This window comes from Sturnira hondurensis, unplaced genomic scaffold (genome assembly GCF_014824575.4).
Source record: "Sturnira hondurensis isolate 20B ecotype Veracruz unplaced genomic scaffold, ASM1482457v3 Scaffold0002597, whole genome shotgun sequence".
Lineage (NCBI taxonomy): Eukaryota > Metazoa > Chordata > Mammalia > Chiroptera > Phyllostomidae > Sturnira > Sturnira hondurensis.
The window spans coordinates 3,285,624-3,306,080 of NW_028075228.1; the positions used below are offsets into that span (position 1 = coordinate 3,285,624).

A 20,457-nucleotide genomic window follows, 5' to 3' on the forward strand; every position below is an offset into this window, starting at 1 on the left:
CGCCCGGGGAGGAGTCGCGCACGGATCGCGTCGCTATGGAGTCCAGGGCGGGTGAGGTTTCGTGGGAGAGACTGTGGGGTGTGGGGCCGCTAGAAAGAGGGCCCAGGCTGCGAAGGAACCACTGGGGGCCGACAGAAGGGACGCGTGGAGGGGTCACAAAGGATAGTGTAGAGCAACCGCCGAAGAGAAAGGAATGGGACGGAGGGTGGGGCTTGGGGGTGGGACCCTGGCGGGATTAGGTGTTGACGAGATCAGAGGAAGGAGCGCTACCTGCTGGGTCGGTGGTCGTGTCCGCTCGCCCGTACCAGTCATCTACTCCTGTGAGATCTGCCCTCTCATGTAATTTTCACTTCACAGAACGGGAAACTGAGGTTCCAGCTTCTGTGAGGGGCAGGACCGGACACCACTTGAAATGAAACGCTGCGGCACTTAAATCACTGTCCTCTTAACAAAAGCTTTCTGAGGCCTCGGATGTACCAGGCCCTGGGGAGGCATGCCCCAGAGTCCCTGGGCTTTGGTGATGGGTTGCAGGGTTGCCTGGCAAAGGTCACACTAGAGTGGACAGCGCGCCAGAGTGTGTCATTCCAGCCCTTGCTACACGTGCAGCATGTGAACTGCACAGTAAAGAGTTGCTGTTAGTACAGTGGAGTGAGGGGGGGGAAGACCTTTGGGGATGCCTGCCGAGGGCCAGGACTGAGCTCAGCTAGAGGTAGAAGGAAGAGTAGAAGGAAAACCCAAGCCGACCTCACCATCCACTACAGAACAAGGTTCAGGCATTTCACACATTAATATATGTCACCTTTTATTATCCTAATCATTTCCTATGTTTTCATAACTTTCCAAGGGCAAGGATGTGACCTTTTATTCTCTCCCTCTTCTCCCAATTAGCCCATTGCTTTCTAAATGGGAGGCACTGATACGTGTGTGATTAATTGACTCTGGCAAGGGTCCTGATGTCTACACTCCTTGTGTCCCACAGTGCCCCACACAGTGCTGGGGATGTAGTAGGACCTCTGGGTTGTTAGTGAAAGTGGTGATGTAAAGCCTTATGACAGTCATAGCAGTGTAATTGTTTCTGTTTGGGAAAAAAATGGCAACAGTGAGGGTGCTCTGCCTTCTTAAAGGAACGATATCTGTCTGCAATTGAGTGTTCAGAGAATGCTCTCTGGGGGAGGTGGCAGCTCAGCTAGTTCTGAAGCAAGAGGAGTAGCTGGACCTGGGAGGAGGAGAGAAGAGGAAGTACTAAGGCCTGAAAGAGAGAGGTGGCAGACATGTGGGGCCAGGGACCTACACTGGTTGAGCCACTTTTTTAATTTGAAGTGAAGAATGATGGGAGATGAGGCTGAAGTGGCCAGCAGGGGTGTGCAGCTCATTCCACCCCCTGCAACAGAGGGATCTGCAGAACTGTGGAGCAGAATGGAGGGGAGACTTATGTAGGTGGTGCCAAAGCTGGGCCTTGAAGACAGGGTTTGCAGGAGAGACAGGGAGCTGGAGCAGACTTTCTAGCAGAGACCAGGAGGTGCAGAGCTCCCAGCCGAAAGAACAGCTGAGTGCTGGAAGCTGCCCCTATAGTCCTACCCAGGCTGACGGCAGTATAATTTCGGCCTGCATCTTCAGAAAGGTGTGTGCTCCCTAAGCATACCTGAGTCTGCATTTTTGATTTCTGGAGTGGTTCAAAAGCACAGCTAGAGTTAAGAGGCACCAGGAAGGTTTGGAGTAGGCTCCAGGAGGCTCTGGGGTCTGGCTGGGAAGGATATTGCATGCATGCCATGCCAGGGGATCTAGGTCCAGTCTGAGGGCATAAGCAGTAGGAACCTTTGGCTGTGGCTCTCACACCGTAGAACTACACATAGAGGCTTCACAGATTGATGTAAAATGGGCAGGTGGGTGTGAACACACATATCAGTAACAAAAGGTTGGAAACCACTTACTGCCCATTAAGGGACTGCTTGAATAAATTTTGACCTGCTCATATAGTGGAATACTATGCAACTGAAAAAATAAGGGTGCATTTTATGCGCATATGGACTAATCTGCAAGATACTGAGTGAAAACAACAGTGTGCAGAGCAGTGTGTAGCTATATGCTACAGGATAGTGCACTCTCTGAGGAAAATAAAACCAGGGTGAGAACAGAAGTGTCTCCTGTGTGCAGCCTGAGATACCCGGGGAAGAATGCACTAAAAGAAACAGGTGCACCAATTGCCTTAGGGGAAGGACTTGAGGCCTGGCATACAGTGAGGAAGGAAGCTTCGCTGTTAGAGTGTAATTTATTCACATAATTCCAAGCCACACAATTCAGAAATGTTTATGGTGAGAGCCGGCTGCCTGTCCCCACCCTCTGCCCAGCCAGGTGACTCCCAGCTTTCTCTGGCTGTGGGGCTGCTTCCTTGTGTTACTTTTGAGCAGCCTCCTCTCATTTAAGGGAGACTGAGGACCTGAGAGGTTAAACCTGCCCCTCCTTCCTGTCTGAGTGATGGGAGGTGCCCCAGCCACACGCACTGTGTAGAATCTCAGGTTCACAGTCTGGGTGTGTTTAGTTGTGGTGAGTACCACCTACACTCTCTGAAAAGAAAAGGCCAGCTTTTCGCTGCCAGTGTGAGATGCACATCAAGTACTGTGTGGATACATCCCTACAGAGACCTTTGGGTGTAATTTCATTGTAAGTTACATTTGGGCACTGAATCTACTTCTAGGTTGGTAGTAAGAGTGTATGAGTAAGATTACCACATAATTCACAACACTTATCAAATACTAAACTGTTATGAAAATAAACTAAATAGTAGATATCGAAGTGATTTGAAACAAACTCTACAAGGTTATCCTTTTGGACCAACAAAAACAAAATATTTTGTATCAATTTTAAAATGCATTTTAAAATGTATTAATATGAATATGCTGGTATTGTTTTTTCTACCTAACTGGAAACTTTTTAATATTTCTTTGCTCCAGTAGGAACCCAGAATTAATACAAATTTTATTAGGACTGCCCCAATCAAAATACATGTGTTGCCCAAAATTACATTTCCAAAGTTGGATTTGAAAGAAAAGATTCCCACACTAACAAAGGGGTTGTAGTTGGTAATCCCAAATAATAGCTGGTTTACAAATCACTGATAGTTAAGGCAAGCTTCCTGGATTTACAGCAAGAGTAAACTAATTAGCTATTTCAAGACTAAACTGTTGCCCTGGCTGGTGTGGCTCAGTGGATTGAGCAGGGGTCTGTGAAGCAAAGAGTTGCCGGTTTGATTCCCAGTCAGGGCACATGCCTGGGTTGCAGGCCAGGTCCCCAGTAGGGGACACATGAGAAGCAACCACACATTGATGTTTCCCTCCCTCTCTTTCTCCCTCCCTTCCCCTCTCTCTAAGATAAATAAATAAATAAAACTTTAAAAAATTTTTTAAAAAGACTAAACAGTGTTAAATGACGGTGCCTTGACTGAGTGGAACAGGTGTCTCTGGGAATGCTGAGTTACCTGGTCTGGGTTGCATTTTGCTCTCCTACTGCCACAGGTTAGTAGAACCAGGTTAAACATTTAGATTATATTGAGTTTATTTTTGGACTTGAGTCATGGGTGTAGAAATATCACTAACCCTGATTTGATGACATAGAGGTCAGAAGCCCGAGACACTAGTCTGGCCTGGGAGGGGGTGCAGGGTACGGGGTACGGGGTGCGGCTGCAGCAGGCGCGCAGGAGGACCTGGGATGCATGTGCGGTGGGATTCCTTCCTGCTGTTCTAATGAGGCATGCCCTTGTTGCGGTAGGTGTTTCCAAACAGGACATCCGTGAGCGGATCTGGGACTACATGGAGTCACAGAATATAGCTGACTTTCCCCGACCTGTTCATCACAGGATTCCCAACTTCAAGGTACTGGGGCATCAAAAGGGAAACAGGATGTTCCTACGCGAATAGCATTAGTAAGGCAGTTGCCATCATGTTTCATGGTGGATTCGCATTTGGCAAACAGGTGGCTTGAGATCCAAACCACCAGGCTGGGGTGGCTTTGTGTTTGGAGACGTCCCTTACGTTACTTAGGCTTCACTCTCAGGGCCTCATGCCTGTCTCTGCAGCGTGGGTTGGCTGGTTGCCCCTTGTCGTGGGGTGGCGCTCAGTCTGCTGTTTACTGTCTGTTGCAGAGTGAAATGTCTGCTTATCCTGGAATGTCCTGGAAGCATGTTATTGTGGTGCCTTTTCACAGAGTTGGATCCCCAAGGACAGTGAGGGGGACGTGCTCTGGGACAGAAGCCCCACTGCTAGCACCTTTGCACAGGGGAAGCCCGCACCAGTCCCTGACGATGCCGGCCTCAGTTTCCCAACTGTTCCAATTAGAAGACAATCAAATATGTCTCTTTAGGATAGTACTGATAGGAAAGAGTTTGCTTGAGAGAGGCAGTGTACACAGCTCATAATCTTCGGCATAGATGTTTTCCAAGAGGAAAAGAGCACGTTTTGAAAATACACTGATTGCTCTCAGGTCAGGCCCGGAGGACGTGGCCCATTTGCCTGCTATCACCTCCATTTTGGCTGGACTTTCTCACCCCAGCTTGGCTTCCGAGAAGCAAGCCCAGCCCTTCTCTGGGCCTTAGCAGAGCTGGTTCTGATGCCATCCTGTCCTTCTGAACAGCTGTTCCGTTGGATGGTTTGCGTTGCTACTTTGTTTTGTTTTAGTGCTTGTTACCCCAGGGAGAGAAATGTGCTGAAGTACAGGGAGAGATGCACAGAATCAATAATAATCTTTAAAAAGGAAATCAACTAGGAGAGGGTTGGAGGTTCCCAGTTAGCGCTGTAACCTTGATTTATATTCTCTGTCTTGATTTAGGTGGTGGTTGCACAGGTGTGTTCATTTTGTGACAAGTCATTAAGCTTTTACGTGATTTGTACACTTTGCGGGGGTGTATGTTTTATTTCAGCAATAAATTGGGGCCAGGCTAGCTTTCTCAGCCCCCTTCTATCCTGACTGCCTTCTTAGATGTTTCTTTGGGTGATTCTGAAACCTTGTTTCACAATTAGTGCTCTTGCCCATCTGGAGGGACCCTGGAGCAAACTGCTCAGGCCGCAGCTATCCTCTCAATAACGTGCAACTGCATTTGAAAACAGGGTGCTTCTCGTGCCGCCGAGCATTTCCCACGCTTGCAGGAGTTCAAAATGGCCAGAACCGTTAAAGTCAACCCTGATGCTCCCCAGAAAAACGCTCGCTTCTTCGTCCTTGACGTAAGTGCGCCTCTGTCTGTTTGCCTAACCAGGGCTCTTCTCGGGCTTGCCACAGCATCAAAGACCTAGACGTTTTTGCCAGAACGCAGGAAGTTAAAGTGGACCCTGATAAACCGCTGGAAGGGGTGCGGCTGTTGGCCCTGCAGGTAATCCCATCTTCCCGCCCCTGGCCGGATGGCCGGCGCTGGCGGCTGGTGAATGTGTGCAGTCCTGTGTTTAGGAAGATGGTTCTTCTGACTCCTTCCCATGCAGAACGCGCCCTGGAGTCGTTTTGTCGAGAAACAGCCCTGAGGCCTTTCACACGTTTAGCAGTAGGTCAGTTGGGAGTCCCGAGTGTTGCTAAATTCAGAGATGATGGACATTCCAGATGACGACATGGAGGCCTTCTCAGTTCAGATGTGCTCCATCTGAAGGGAAAGGTTCTGATACGTGTATTTCCTTCTGCTGCATTTGTAATATTGTAGTTCTTTGAAACTTGATAACCTGTGAGTAAGGAATCTGATGTGAGTCCCCAAAATATATAAACTAGAACAGTGTTTCTTAGCTTTACAGGCCCCTTTCAAGAAAAAAAGTTTCTCCAGGGTTACTTTAAATTAATTTCTTATAATTCGGTAAGTATAAACATAACCTTGGTATAAATTGTAATGCTCATAGCTCTTATGTGATGATAAAACAGAAATAAGCATATAAATTAAATACAAACAAAACTATAAAAGCAGTAACGTTCAAATAACCACAAATTCTGAGCAGCAGCGATACTGTTTTGCCAATACTGTGAATGTGGCGCTGAGGCCGCAGTGCGGGGTGTGGTCTTCAGGATTCTGTCTGGGCCACCACGCCTCACGGGGTCCCTCGGTTCCCCTGCAGCTCCGGAGAAGCCGTGGCTGTGCGGGGCCCCTTTGGTCCCACGCGGTGAAACGAATTCCCGGGACAGAGGGGTGCTGCTCTGGTTCTTTCAGCTGTGCAGTGTAGGGAATCGTTGTCTTCTGTTTGCGGGCAGCCCCGGGAGGGCCTCTGGTAGGCTTTTCTGGAACCATTCTTTCTTGCCAGCCTTAGTTTCCTGGTCCATAAATACTTTAATGAACTAGAGGCAATAACGGTAGCAGAGGCGGTGAAGGACCCACAGTGGGCAGTTATACGCGAGGCACATTTCTATCTGAACAGTTCTCTGCATCCATGAATCTTACCAACAAACCTGCAGGAGCGATCCCTGTTCCCATGTGACATGGAAGAAACCAGGCACAGACAGATCAAGTGCCTTGGCTGAGCCCCATGTCAGGAACCACAGAGCCAGGACTGTGACCCACCGCAGGACCAGAGCCAACTCTTGGCTTATGCGAGGCATAGGTTGTTCTTACCTGTCAGCCCCTGAGCACAAAATCACGAGCCTTGAATGTGTTGGAGAGTTTAGACTTGGCCAAGGCAGCCTGTGGGAGGGGTGCAGCCCGGTGACAGGGCGGCACAGCTGAGCCCTCACTGACGTTATTTATTTAGGGGAAATAAGTGGCTGAGCTGCATTTCAGCACCCTGTGTCAAGCACGGGGACGCAGGAGCAAAAACACAATGACACCTGTAGCTGCCATGCCCCAGGGTGACCAGTCCCTCTGAGGTCTCTCCAAACTTGAGCAGGTTGAGAATCACCTAGGAAGTTCTACAGTCCCACCTGAGTGCAGGCAAGGATGGTGCTGCATACGGCCGCAGGCCACACCTGGGGACACAGTGGCCTGTGGTGGGGATGCAGAGCTTCCCAGGCTCAACCCCAGGCCTGGAACTGAAGTCTGGTTTTAATGAGCACCTGATGGTGCTTGAGAGCCCCTGGCCTGGGCCGCCCTCGCCAGCCCCAGCCGCGGGCTAGTACCCTCCGGGGAGCTTGGAGGTGATCTGCCCACGTCAGGTTCTGAGTCAGAGGCTCTGAGTGGTCTGGACCTCGGTGAGTCTTCCAGTCCCACAGACCATGCTAACGTGCAACTGGGGTCGAGACCCACTGAGCTGGGGGTGAGCAGCTTCCCGAAAAGAGGGAGGAGCCAGAATCATCCAGAGACTGCAAATGAGATGAACCCAAATTACTTAACACTAGAACGAAAAATAAGATGTGGTCATTATGGTGTTGAAGACTCTTGTGGTTGAAAAATTTCTGTTTAGGTAAGCCAGACTATGATTTTATAGGTCTTTTGTTGGTCCCAGGCTGCCATCTCCTGCACAAAAACTAAAATATACTATTTTTTACACAAAGAAGTGTTTATAAATTTTATCATTGCCTTATAGCCTACCCCTGCTCGATGTACAGAGATGCCCTTGGGCAGTGGTTCTCCCGATGACCAACGACCAGGCGGGCGTGTTGAAGCAGGGTGCTGGGCCTGCCCGCCCCCAGAGCTTCCGGTCGTTCCTAACCAGTGCCCAGGGGTTTCTGCGGCTGCTGCTCGGGCCCCCACTTTGACAGTCTGAGGACTAAATAGAAGAAAAGAGCTGTTGACAGAGATCAGTGTAAAATACTGATTATATCAAGTGCTGACCTCTTAGGCTGCGAATTGAACAGGAAACTAGATATAAGTGCTTAATGGAATAATGTTACTAATGCAGCTATAGTTTCCAGTTTCCTATGAAAACAATAACTGTATAGCACTTAATGCTCAGAACAGGCGACACAGGAAAGTTACGGTTGGAAGTTTTGTAAGACAGACCTTTGTTGGAATTCATATTGTCATTTTTTACCTGTTACAATTTTCATTGGCAGGTAAAGTAGAACTGGCAAGTGTAACAAATGCCTGCTTTTTATCCTAAGGTGGGGCGAAGTAGTGACCCCCACACATAGTTTACTTGTTTGCAAACTAGTGATTTCTTTGGCACACTGCAAAAAATTGGAAATAATGGTAACTTGCTTCCATTCCTGAAATGTTAAAACATACTCAAAAGAGTTCCTATTTCATTTTGTAATTTACTGTTTGTCTTTCTTTTAAAAGAACAAAAAAACATTGTTGGTTCCAACACCACGGCTGAGAACAGGGTTATTTAATAGGATCACACCACCCCCTGGGGCAACTAAAGACATCCTGAGGAAATGCGCCACCTCTCAGGTAAGGGCGAGAAGCACTCACCAAGGAGAGACCGTTCTCAGCTGCAACTTCCGGTGAGTTAGAACAGCATAAAATATGCCACAGAGTTTGAAATGTATTTTTAACAAAGTCAAGTGAACAGAGATGTTAAAGTATTCAGCAATCCTGTCATTAAGGGAGCCAAGGAGAGAAACTATGAATACACGGATTCCATTTTTGTAACTTGGTTTCTATTTTGCACCAAGCTGGCAAATTATAAATTCTGTTTAAGAGGAAAAGGGAAAACAAAGCAGCCAGCGCTCTGGCGCCGTCTAGTGTCAGTCTGTGACAAGTTCAGTGCTCCGCAGCGTTTCCTCGCAGCCTCCAGAGCTGGCGGGGCCCGGGATAGTTTCCAAAACGCGTTCACTAAGAAATTGCCTCACAGTTCCAAATTAATGAAAGCGTGTGTGTGATTAATATATATAAATATAAATATATATCTTGTATGTGTATAAGATTTTCCTGAATGTCTCACAATGTAGTAAAACCAAAGTGTGTAAGTATTACATCAGGGTGTATTACGATGGAATTCGTCCTGTACTTACTTCACAGATAAAGAAATAGAATTTGGTGGCATTTCAGAATCCTAAAGAACACTCAAGTCATTTGATTTCTTAATTTACTGTAATAAAAAATAGAGCATCAAGATACTCCTTTTATAAGGGATTTTCCACTTAAGTCTAATGTAGAAAACTAAATGTTTTATTGTTATTTATCGATAACCTGTTTTATTCCAGAAATAGAATTTGATGTGGCTTTAATAATACTTATAAAGTAAAATAATAAAATATGTGTGGAAGAAGAAGCAAAGGGAAAAATAAGGGTAGAAGAATAAAAGACAGAAATGGTTCTGGTCGCTGCTCAGAAATGCAGACCTTTTGATTGACTGCACTTGGGAATGAGGGCCGCAGACTTGAGCCCATGTCGTGGAGCCCGTGGGCACTGTGATCAGTTGTAGGTCCTAGGTTTGCGGCCGGGACAGCGGTCTCTTCTTGGAACTCAGGTCCAGGTCAGAGCACCGTGAGAGCGTTCCTTTCCTTTCTGGAAGGTGGCCACCACACTGCTCACTGCCAGGAGGTCCCCATGATATGCTGGCCCCAACCAGTCCCACGCATGCTCTCCTGAAAGTGGAGCTGGGCCCAGGGGAGCCAGGCCAGTTCTCATGACAGGACTTTACATGGGTTGAACGGCAGAGCTCGGGCTTTTTGATAACGTGAGATACTGCACTGAAATCAGAGATTCAGAGTCACAAACCCCAAAAGATTTTCATTTACTTTATGGCGTAGGGGAAATGGTACAGTGGAGAGAGACACCAATAGCCACCTCGATGTGCACACGCAAATTTTAGCACAGTCATTATTTTGCTTACCAAGCAGTGGTGGAAATACTGCCACAGGGCGTGTCCACCCCGGGACACTTGATAGTGCCTTATTTCTTGGCAGGTACATCTCCGAGTTTGTCCCTCACCACCTCAGCCCCCTGCCACTGTCATGGGGTCTGTGTCTGTCACCGTTGTCTTTGTATTTACTGTGACAAAGGAGTGTTCTGGTGACCACCCCTGCGGGCAGACTGAAAAGTGTGTTAATCACGTGATGAGTCCTTCTGCGCATCATATGTTCTTTTTGTTGATTTGCACATGACCTTAGAGAACCTGGAGACCCCTGGGTGGGCGTGCTCTGTCTGGCTAGACTTACCAGGTGAAGCCGACTGCATGAGGGGAGAGGAAATGTGTCAGCCAGTTCTTAAACAGAAACCCCCGCACAACTGTCTGCTCACCAAGGCTGCCAGACAGCCCTTTAACACAGAGCCGGGAAAAGGGCTTTGGACTCCAGCTCCCTGCCTCTGTGGCCCCTGTGTGATTAAGAAAAGACAGGCTTCCCCATGGTGGGAGTGGTGTGCGCCATTGACTGGTTTGACTGTCGGGAGTCTCCCAAACTCACCACATGCACTCGTCCTGAAAGTGGCTGGTCATGTACTGTAGAGGGGCCGGTACCAAGCCCAGAGGCTCGCTTCTGCCGGGTACTGCTCCATATACCGCTCCGGTCCAACTTCCCAAATTCACCTGCAGCCTTGTCATCAGCATCCTGACCATGTCGGCTTCCCTGTTCGTTGAGTACAGGCCTCCACGAGTTAGTGCACATGGGTGTGCTTTTGGTGCATTTTGATCGAATGAGTAATATTTCAGAAGTGAGTATGCTGCGCATAGCCTCCAGCGTTTCATACTGAGTTACCATGGCACCCATGTTTACTGGCTTTGTCTCGTGCCAGATTTTACCTCTGTGACATCCTGTCATTCTGACATCAGTTCACTAAGCCCTGTGGTAGTGGCCCTGCCTTAAAGGTGAGGCACTGGAGCTCAGAGTGCTTCCTCCTGCTGAGGTCGCGGGGCAGAGGCATCCGGACCCACCTCTGTGTGACTGCTGAGCCTGTGTTCTCGCTACTGTGCTTTTTCTTTGTCATGGAGAGAAATGATTTGCTGAATATTACGAGATTAATATCCTGTCCATTTGTGCTGTCAGTTCCTCCTGGCATCTTTCCTGGGGGAAGTGGGAGGAATGTAGGAAACTGGCCCACAGTGGGTTTCCCGAAATGCCATTTCTGCGGGGCCACGTGTTTGCTGTAGGGCTGTACGAGTGTTTGTTTCTCCCAAAGGGTCGATTCAGACCCTGATGGCTCCTCGCCTGTGAGTTAGGAGGCAGAGTGGCCACTCCCGGGGAAGCTTTGAGGTCCCTGTCTCTGTCCACAGGGCGTGAGGAACTACAGCGTGCCCGTCGGCTTGGACTCCAGGGTCCTTGTGGACTTAGTCGTGGTGGGGTCTGTCGCCGTTTCTGAAAAAGGTAAGATTAAAAACAGAAACTCGCGGCTGTGACCCCTTCCCCTGCAGCTGGCTGTCCTGCCAGCTCTCTGTTCGCCTCGTAGACACTGATGGAGAGTGGTCTCGGCTTTCTGGACGCGCGCCTGGCTCCCAGACCAAGTGCGTCTGCCGTTCATTTTGAGGCATGAACTCCCTCCTTCCCACTCCTGGTCCCACTCAACACCTTTACAGTATTTTCACTCTTCTCAACAGGAAAAATAAAGTGAGACAATCTCTCTTCAGGTGGTGAGAGGTTTTGCCTCTGTTCTTCAGTTAACTGGGCCTGGCGCTGACTTTATTTGCAGTGCGTCAGTAAATAGTTGGTTTTGGAGAGCCTCCAGGAAATGGAAAAACATTAAGCACTAAACCTTGTTTTTGTTATGCAGCAGCAGCCTCCTGGACCAGACAAGGTGCCCCGGCCTGCCCGCGAGGCCTGGGGCCTGCGCTCTGCCAAGCAACCCTTGGGACTTGGGCCCCTGTGTTCCCAGGCACCTCTTCCCCTCCACCCTGCTCTGCCCCAGGCCCAGCTTCGTGCTCTTTGAAAACAATCCGCTTATTCTTTGGTGGGATCAGCCCACCTCAAACCTGCATTTATACAGTGGGATTTGAGGCTCCCCCTAGGAAAGTGTTCTCTCCCTTCCCATCCCTCTAAGAGATAAGAAGAGATACTGTCCCCTGGCTGGTGTAGCTCAGTGGATTGAGCGCGGGCCTGTGAACCATACGATCGCAGTTTGATTCCCAGTCAGGGCACATGCGTGGGTTGCAGGCCAGTTCCCAGCAGGGGACTCACAAGAGGCAACCATACATTGATATTTCTCTCCTTCCCTCCCCCTCTAAAAATAAATAAATAAATAATATATATATATAAAAAAGAAGAGATACTGTCCTAAGACAGTATCTCTCATCCTCAAAGCTCTCTATTTAAAAATTAATCAGCCAAAATCAAGTTCATTCTTCAGGAGAGGTTCCCAGTAAATAGTTGGTGAGAGATGCTCAGAGTCAGTCTTGAGCTTGGTGTTTTTAAATGCTGGCCTTCAAAACCTTCACTTAAAATTTACTGTTTTTCCCAGCTGTCTGAGTTAGTATATGAGGTATTATAGTTCTTTATCTTCACTTTTCCTGTGTGCAGTTACAGCCACTGTATCTGTATCATCAGGGGTGGGTATGCACACGGCCTACTACAGGTCAGGAGCCAGGCGGCAGGCTGGGCCCACAGTGGGCGGGAGGAGCGGACACTTGCCCAACCGCCGTGCGTTGTGCTCGGTGTCAGAAGAGCAAGTTGGGATGGGCGTTAGTGGGGTCAGAGGGGCGACCCATGAGCCTTCAGCTGGGCAGCATCTCAGAGGTGGCACCAGGGCGAGCTCTGCATACCCATTGTTTTCGAGGTGGAAGAGGAGAGGGAGGGGCCTGTTACCTAGCAAAGCCCTTTGCTGGTGGGGCCAGCTTTCCCAGAGCCTTGAAGCCAGGGTACAGGGTGTGTTGGCAGTGGGAAATTAGCAAAGATGTCTTCTTTCAAAAGATGATCAGGAGTTTTTCTTTTTAGCTCGGGATGTGTGAAGAAGAAACAGTTTTGTAAATGTCATCATCCCGATAACCACCCGATTAAGACAACAAAACCTCCATGCACACGCTTGTACCATTCAAGTGGCACGGAAAGCAGCGCCTCCGTGATTCCCTTCCTCCTGCTCCCCAGTCCCCATGGCTGGCAGTTCCTTGTGTCAAAGTACATGGCGCCTTCACCACGGGAGGCACTGCAGGTGTGGCGCACAGTCTGTGTGGGCCGTGCGTTCATCCCACACCTGTTTGCACAGGAGGGACAGCCATGGCGCATGAGGCCGTGCGGATGGTGCACTCCGAAGTCTTCTGCGCCAGCGGGCCTCCTTCCGTGGGAGAGCCCCGGCCAAGGGACACTTAGTCCCCTCCAGAGCTGGGTGGTTTTCCCTTTCACATAGTGTCAGGATGAGGTGTTGTCTGGTCATACAGCTTAGTGGGTGGGCCTTTGGGGACTATTTTCGGGGAGGAACTGCCGAAGCAAAGGGTGGATTTTAAATCCTGTTGGCTGTTGTCAGATTTCCCACCAGGAAGGTTGCCTGCCTCACACCCCCAGCCCGTGTGCCTTGCCTCTCTCCCTATTCCCTTGTCAATAACTGGAATCACCCAACTGTAATTTATCCATCTCATGGTGAACACTGGCATTTCATTTGTCTTGCATTTGCATTTAGTTTAGTTACTAGTGAAGTTGAACGCTCTCATGTGTGCTGTTCATCTGCTTGTTTCTTTCTGTGGACTGGTCATATCCTCTGCTATTTTTTGTTGAATTGTCTTTCTCTTATTTCTTTGCATGCTCAGTTGAAGGCTTTTCATTGTAACAAGTAGCACGATTAGATCTGAGTCTTAGAACGGTGTATGAGCAGCGAGGCTTGAACTCTGGTGGTGATGCTGCTGCTGATGTTAAGTGGAAGTCACAATTTCTGCCCTGTCCTGGGCTTCCTACCAAGAGGAGTGAGTGTGGAGGCTCATTTCAGGAGCCAGAAGCCATTTGAATGGTTACTGTCTTGCTGCATTCCCTCCTCCTGCTTAGCTCCGGATGGTAATCTCTCCAATGTGCCAGCTATTTACCAGTTGGCACAAGTAGCTCTTTACTGCCGAGACCGTCCTCCTTCGGGAACTATAGGGTCGCGTTGGATGGCTGTTAGTGCTTCTTACAAGGTAAGGCTACGCCATCCTAAATCACGTATCTCTGATTTTAGAGTTTTTATTTTTCCTTCAAGGGAAAGAGATGAAAAAGATTATTTTTATTGTTGACACTATTGCAGGTGTCCTCCCAGCCCCGCCCCCATTCCCTCTGGCCGACACCACACTGTTTTCCGTGTCCATGGGTCATGCATGTATGTTCTTTGGCTAATCCCTTCACCTTCTTTCATCCAGTCCCCCCTCTTCTCTTCTGATAGCTGTCAGCCTGTCCCGTGTATCCATGCCTCTGTTTGTATTTTGTTCGTCAGTTAAAAACGATTCTTTCTTTATTTGTAAGTAGTCCTGCTAACACAAAGCTCACATAAATGTGAGCGCTGTTCCCTTGTGTAGCGTGTTGGAGGGGTCTGCAGGTCACACGCTGTGCTGGCCACTGTGTGTGCTCAGCGTAGTTACTCCCCTTTGAGTCCTGTAAGTCCAGTCCACCCCTTAGTGGGCTGCCCACGGGGGTGCTGCGGAAGTTTCTGCCGGAGGGCCAGGGATATTGGTCCCAGGTCTCTCCCTTCACTGTGATGTAATGGAAAGTTTGCTCCAGACTGTCTCCCCGGACCCTGCAGAGAGACTGACACCCTGTGTTGTCTTTTAGGCTGGAGGATTGGGAAGGGAGAAGGCTATGCTGATCTTGAATATGCCCTGATGGCGTCGATGGGAGCCGTCAGCCCGGGAACGCCAGTGGTCACCATCGTCCACGACTGCCAGGTGCTTCCTGTGGCCAAGCAGAGCCTCTGCCGTGCTCCTCGGAGAGTGAGGGGGAGGGAAGGCGGCAGGGAGAGAAGGGCCAGGAGAGCAAGAGATAGGCGGCGGCAGGCTGGTCTCTGGCTTCAGTCCGCCCTGTGTGTGAGTGGTGCTGGGGCCGAGCCTGCTCAGCGATGGGCAGCTAGGCCTCCTCCGCCCAGTGGGGCTGGGGCGGCGGCGTGCTCCTGCCGAGCGGGGCAGCGGGCAGGACGGGAGCCCTGTTCTCCATCAGCTCCTTTATCCACCTCTGTCTGACCAGGTTGTCGACATACCTGAAGCGCTCCTCGAGGGTCACGACCTCACAGTGGACTATATCCTCACTCCAACGAGAGTCATCACCACAGGGTGCATGCGCCCCAGACCAGCAGGAGTCCTGTGGTCTAAGGTGGGTCACGGGATGGCATTGAGGGCAGCCGCAGCATCCCGCAGCCAGCTCTGGGCCATCGCTTAGAGTCATCTCCTCTCTTGCTGTGTTCTCCACCTGGCACGGCAGTTGTCCCCAGGCCTGGGGTGGCTGTAGTTAGAGTTACTGTGAGCTTTTGAATAATTTGGCTTCTGACTCTCTCTCTCCAGGCAAGGGCCTAAGACTCTACTTTGCAAACCAGTGGGATTCCGATAAGCAGCCGGGCTCAAGGTCTCCTTGGACGAGACATCTAGCTGTAGATGGCAGAAATGACCAAGTCTACTAGGAGGGCTAATGACCTGAATTTATTTGCATACTACTTAAGAGATACTGTCATTGGAAAGCTAGTGGACCCTTCAGGGCATGAATGGCATCTGTGGGAGGCAACCCATTTTCTGGCTTCATATTCTTCTGAGTGTGCTCACACCAGAATTTTTTCACCTTGGGCATTTGGAGGGACCTCAAAGCATTTTCATCAACAGCTAAGTTTTAGTCTCATGCAAGAGAACTAATCATTTTGGTGAGTTGTATTTCATATTAGAAATACTTCTGGTGTTTCTGTTTATCTTTGCCTGCAGCTGCTCAAACATGCCCTAGAGTTTTAGAATGACAGGGATTTTAGAGATCACCCATCCCAGTCCCCTCCTCTCTAGTCAAGTAAAGTAAGAGCCAGAAAGAATGCAGCTCATCCAAAATCATAAAACCAGTGTGTGGCTGAGGTTAGATTAGAACCCAGGTCTCTTCTTTTGGGTTGGAAGCAGATGTCGTGAGAGTCAGATTTCTGGCTTATGTTGTGCATGGCAGTATTCGTAGGGGACAAGTCCGTTAATGTAATCATTAAAGAGAATATATATTTATAAGTGACTGATACCCGTGTGCTTCAGTGAAGTGTGATTGTAGCACATAAAAGAAAATCAAGTTTGCTTTATACCATTTTTTTAATTACGGAAGGACGGGAATGTTTTTTGTGTTTGATTAGCAAGCAAAATCTTTCATTTCACGTGGCAGTTGAGAAAATGTGACGACTGTTCCTAACTGCTGGCCAGGTCCACTGCGTGGACCTGTCCCGAGTGTAGTGTCCGGCCTGTGCATGTGGCTCCCAGAGCCTGTCAGCTGTGAGGCATCAGTCAGCCTGAACCATTCTGCAGGGAAATGGCCAGCAGCTCACAAAAGCCAGGAGCCGGAGATTCGTCCGTTCAGAACTTGAAAGCCTTGTAGGCAGGAGGTTTTTCCGTTGAGAACTTGTGGGGGAGTGTGGGCGGGGCAGGGTGGAAGAGCAGGCGAATGGAGATTGACTTTGTCATTCCTCTTATCCAACAAATGTGCTGCTGTGGAAACAAACAGCTTTACAGGAAAGCCATGCATTTGTGCATTGCAGCTTCTGAAGATCCCTTTGGGTGTATATGCCAGTGTGGCCACGCTGTAGACTTTCAGTGAATTTGTAACTTGTGGTTTAAACATATTCATTATTCTTCAGCGGCATATAACTGGTGCATGTTCTAGCTCTGTAGTGTGTGCAGAAGGACATATTTTTGCTTCACGTGACATGTTTTAGAATGAAGTTTTCCCTGACTGGTGTGGCTCAGTGGGTTGGGCATCATCCTGCAAAGTGAAAGGTCGCAAGTTCAATTCCTGGTCAGGGCACATGCCTGGGTTGCAGATTTGGTCTCTGGTTGGGGTTCATGGAAGAGGCAGCCGATTGATGTTGCTCTTGGACCTTGATGTTTTTCTCTCTTTCTCCCTCCCTTCCCCTCTCTCTAAAAAAATAAAAATACTAAAAAAAGAAATAAAACAATAAAATGAGTTCCTGCTGCCTGAGTGCAGAGCCTAGCCCCGTGGGCCAGGTTTCCTGAGCATACTTCCTTCTGCCCTTGGGAGCTTTGTGGTCCCAGCGGGCAGAAATGCGCAGGGGTGCCCGCCCGGCCGGGTGGCTGTAGAGCGGCCCTGGTGGAAGCGCAGTGTTCACCAGGAGGCGAGGCCCGCGGGTGCCCGCTGCCGCCGCCGCCGCCGGGACTGGGGTAACATTTGGTTCTTCCCTGCGCATGTGGTCACATTTTTTCTCTGATTGTAATTGCAGTTTTAACTCAATCATCCTTTTTAAGTTCCAGATCCAGTAATTTAGAAATCGAAGTGTGACCGAGTTAAGTCATTTTTAAATATTCTGAGAGAACACAAGGATCTGAACTCTTTAAGAAGGTGGAGCGGGACACGGGGAAGAGTTGGGTTGTCTGTGCTCAGGTCACCGTTTGGGGTTCTGGAACCCGGAACCTCTAGGGTACCGCTCTGTGCATTTAATCACCTTTCGATGAGTCAGTTTGAAAGAAGGGCCGAGGGACAGATGAGTGGGCAAAAAATTCCTTTTGATCAGAAAAGAGTAGTCACGTCTTGTGGATATCCATGGCATAGACACGATTTTTGCATGTGTGTCTGAAAAATGGACAGCATCAGAGGAGCCCGTCCTTCTGAGCACAACCTTTCCCTGGCAGCTGAGAGTCGGTGTGCCGCTCTAAAGACCAGAGAGGGCAGGTCCCCCCGCAGGGGCTTTGGCCACGGCCGTGCCAGGGAGCAAGGGTGGCATCCACGCGGCAGGGGCTCTGACCCACAGAATAGGCTTTGCTGAGGTGGAGAGTATTGTGTGCTGAGCACTGGGAGAGAGAACCAGGTACTCGGTTCAGTTCGCAAGAAGGCTCTTGACTATCCTTAGGTGTTTGTGTTTCTTTAACTCTTACTCTAATTATTTGACTTTTAACCTGGGGGCCGTGCACTTCTTGTGGTTTGAAAGTCCTTGAACAGACACTGGGAAATTGTATACAGAATTGTGGGGGAGTCCTGGGGAGGGAACCGCAGTGTCTTTCAAAGGTCCCTGACACCCTGCCAAAAATAAGAACCATTGCTCTAAGTTACATAGGCTTCTGAATATAACAAGAGCACTGATGCTGGTCAGACTGTTTATTTTTGTAGAAAAATTGCACCTGTCTCCGCGTGCGCTGATCTGCACTCCAGTGTGCACACGTCGGGGGGCCTGTGTCTGGGCCGCTGCTTGCCCCCTTGCAACTGATTGCCTGCTGGCTTCGTGCCCACAATAAAGACAGAAAGTATCGTTAAAGATGAGGATCGTCAAAGGGACAGAAGAGTGCTTTTCTGTTCCTTTTCTACCTCCTGATCCCTCTGATAATACTAGACCCATCCTGCCCCGGGCTTAGTCGACTGGGCTCAGCCTGCCCCAGCAGGCGGACGTTCCCAGTGTCTCTGCCCCGCCGGGGCGGAGCCGGTCCGCTCCACACTGCAGGCCCGGCAGAGGCACTTCCAGCCTGTTCAGGCGGCCTCCGTGGTTGAGCCTCATTTACTGGTATCCTTCATTGCAGGTTTCAGGAAATATTTGTTAATTCATTAGGCTAAAAAGCCAAAGATGTCCTTTGTATAGAAGCCCTATTCATTGAGACTTACCATTTTGTTTAGTGTATGTTATTTTAAACTCATTGCTAGAACTGTTTTGAAAGGTAGCGTTCTACTTCAGACTTGCCTTGACCCCATGTTTTCACCGACACATCTCTCTGAGAAATGCGCCCTCAGTGGAGGAGGGGAGAGGAGGAGGAGATTCCTGTGGCTGGTTAAAGACCTCATCCTGCCTGATGGCAGAGATCAGGGGGAGGGGATAGGTATGCAGGCAAAAATAGTTTAGAAATTTAAAAAACCCCGTTGTCCTGGGGAGTCTCCAGGGGAGCCGCCCTCTGTGGCCCTGTCAGCCTCGTACCAGTGAGCTCAGCTGCTTCCCCTCTGGGTAGGAGGCCTTCAGTTTTCTGTTTTCTGGGCTGGAGGAGACAAGAAAGCTGCCCGTTCTTGCCAGCTGCCATGCGCGTATCTTAAGCCAGGGCAGGGACAGGCTTCAAAGCTACCGATGCAGTGGGGGACCCACATCACAGAGGCCAGGTGGGACCATTCGCATCTAGTCCGTTGGCGCATGTGACCTTGCATGCACAGATAGAGATGCGCCGAGAGCACGTGTGGCCGAGGTCCCCATGGGATTTCCACTTATCCTCCCTCAGGACCAAGTGCCGGTCCCTTTCAGCCCACCTGAGAGTAGCTGGGACCGCTTTCCTTTTTCAGATCAGCTGTGAGATGATGGGGAAGATCCCGATACTCAGAAGCCTCCGCTCCCGAGAGAAGCAGGCTGGGAAAGATGTCGCCCTTCAGGATGAGCACCAGCACGTGGTGGGAACCCACAGCCCCCACGCAGCTCCCCCAAGCGCTGTCAGAAGACCCTGTGACCCACCGCAGCCGGAGCTTGGGGAGGATGTGCCTTCCAACTCTGTTTACATTGGGAACCTCCCCGGGGACGCCCGAGTGAGTGAGCTGAAGAGAGCCCTCAGGGAGCGTGATGCGGCCCCACTGCAGCTCACCTGGCAGGGGCCACAGCACAGGGCCTTCCTCCACTACCAGGACCCAGCTGAGGCCCAGAGGGCTGTCTCCTGTCTGCAGGGCTTACACCTGGGTGCCAGCACCTTGAGGGTGGCGCTGGCCAGGCAGCAGAGGGCCCGTGACATGACCGGTGGCCGTGCTGGAGAGCCACACCCTGTTTCCCGACCATCGGACCTGTAACACATGGAACTTCAGAGACCTACATAGTGGGGTGCAGTGGGGCTGTTGGTACGTGAGCTGCACTGAAAAAGTTCAGTTCTTTCTAGGAAGTCATGGCCATCAGGGCCTAGCTGGTGGTCTCCTGTTGAGAAGGGGAAATGAACCAGGGGTAGGCTTGCAGCATTTAGGAGGCGGAAAACTTGGTGCATTCAGTTCTGGTTTATCGTGGTCCTTTAGCCTGTTCGATGTCCCGGCCATGCTGGTTTCTCTGAAGAAGTGCCACTCGAGAGTGTTTAGGGGACCAATTGAGCAATAGACAAGCGGGAGTAAATGGGGACAGTGATTTAAGAGAGTTCATGTCTTGAGGGCAGTAGGGGATTTGAACAGGATGGACAGAGGGCCCTGCTTGGAGAGGTCCCGGCAGGCACCAAAGGCAGGAGCACAACGGGGCAAACCGGAAACCGTGCTTGTGCCCCAGGCTCCTTGGCCTGGCGCTGCCGGAGGGGCAGCTGTATTCAGTTGGCAGGAGCCCAGTACTTCAGCCTCCTGGGTACAGCCCCCGTCTCCACCCCGTCCTGGCGGCAGACGTGGAGAGCTGCTCTGACGCAGACGCTTGGTCGAGCTGTCTCACCCCTGTCCCCTCCTTACCTTTTGAGCCTTCTCGCTCCAGGCCTCGCCGTGCACTAGGGCCAGCTGCTCGGGCACACGGGGACCACTGTCCATGGGAGGTGCTGGCCTTGGGGAGGGGGTCCTGCCAGCCTGTACCACAAACCAAGTCCCGCTGATGCCCCCGCACTCCCTTCGCCCAGTGCCTTACGTTTTCTGAGTTTT

The 20,457-nt window shown here is 50.2% G+C and overlaps 1 protein-coding gene across 5 annotated transcripts; it reads left to right on the plus strand.

Annotated features, from left to right (window-relative positions):
* Nucleotides 1-19,974, plus strand: MTHFSD (methenyltetrahydrofolate synthetase domain containing). 5 transcript variants are annotated; one of them, XM_037040240.1, is made up of 8 exons: nucleotides 1-51; nucleotides 3,766-3,869; nucleotides 5,100-5,213; nucleotides 8,174-8,287; nucleotides 11,052-11,142; nucleotides 14,497-14,609; nucleotides 14,905-15,030; nucleotides 19,156-19,974. In XM_037040240.1, exons 1-8 carry the CDS (start codon nucleotides 36-38, stop codon nucleotides 19,645-19,647), a joined length of 1,170 nt encoding a protein of 389 aa, XP_036896135.1. In that variant the 5' UTR covers nucleotides 1-35; the 3' UTR covers nucleotides 19,648-19,974. The 5 variants fall into 5 exon arrangements, with proteins under 5 accessions (XP_036896135.1, XP_036896134.1, XP_036896136.1 ...); XM_037040239.1 differs by lacking the exon at nucleotides 5,100-5,213 and adding an exon at nucleotides 5,246-5,359; XM_037040241.1 differs by lacking the exons at nucleotides 1-51; nucleotides 5,100-5,213 and adding exons at nucleotides 73-277; nucleotides 5,246-5,359.
* The last annotated feature ends 483 nt before the right edge of the window (nucleotides 19,975-20,457 follow it).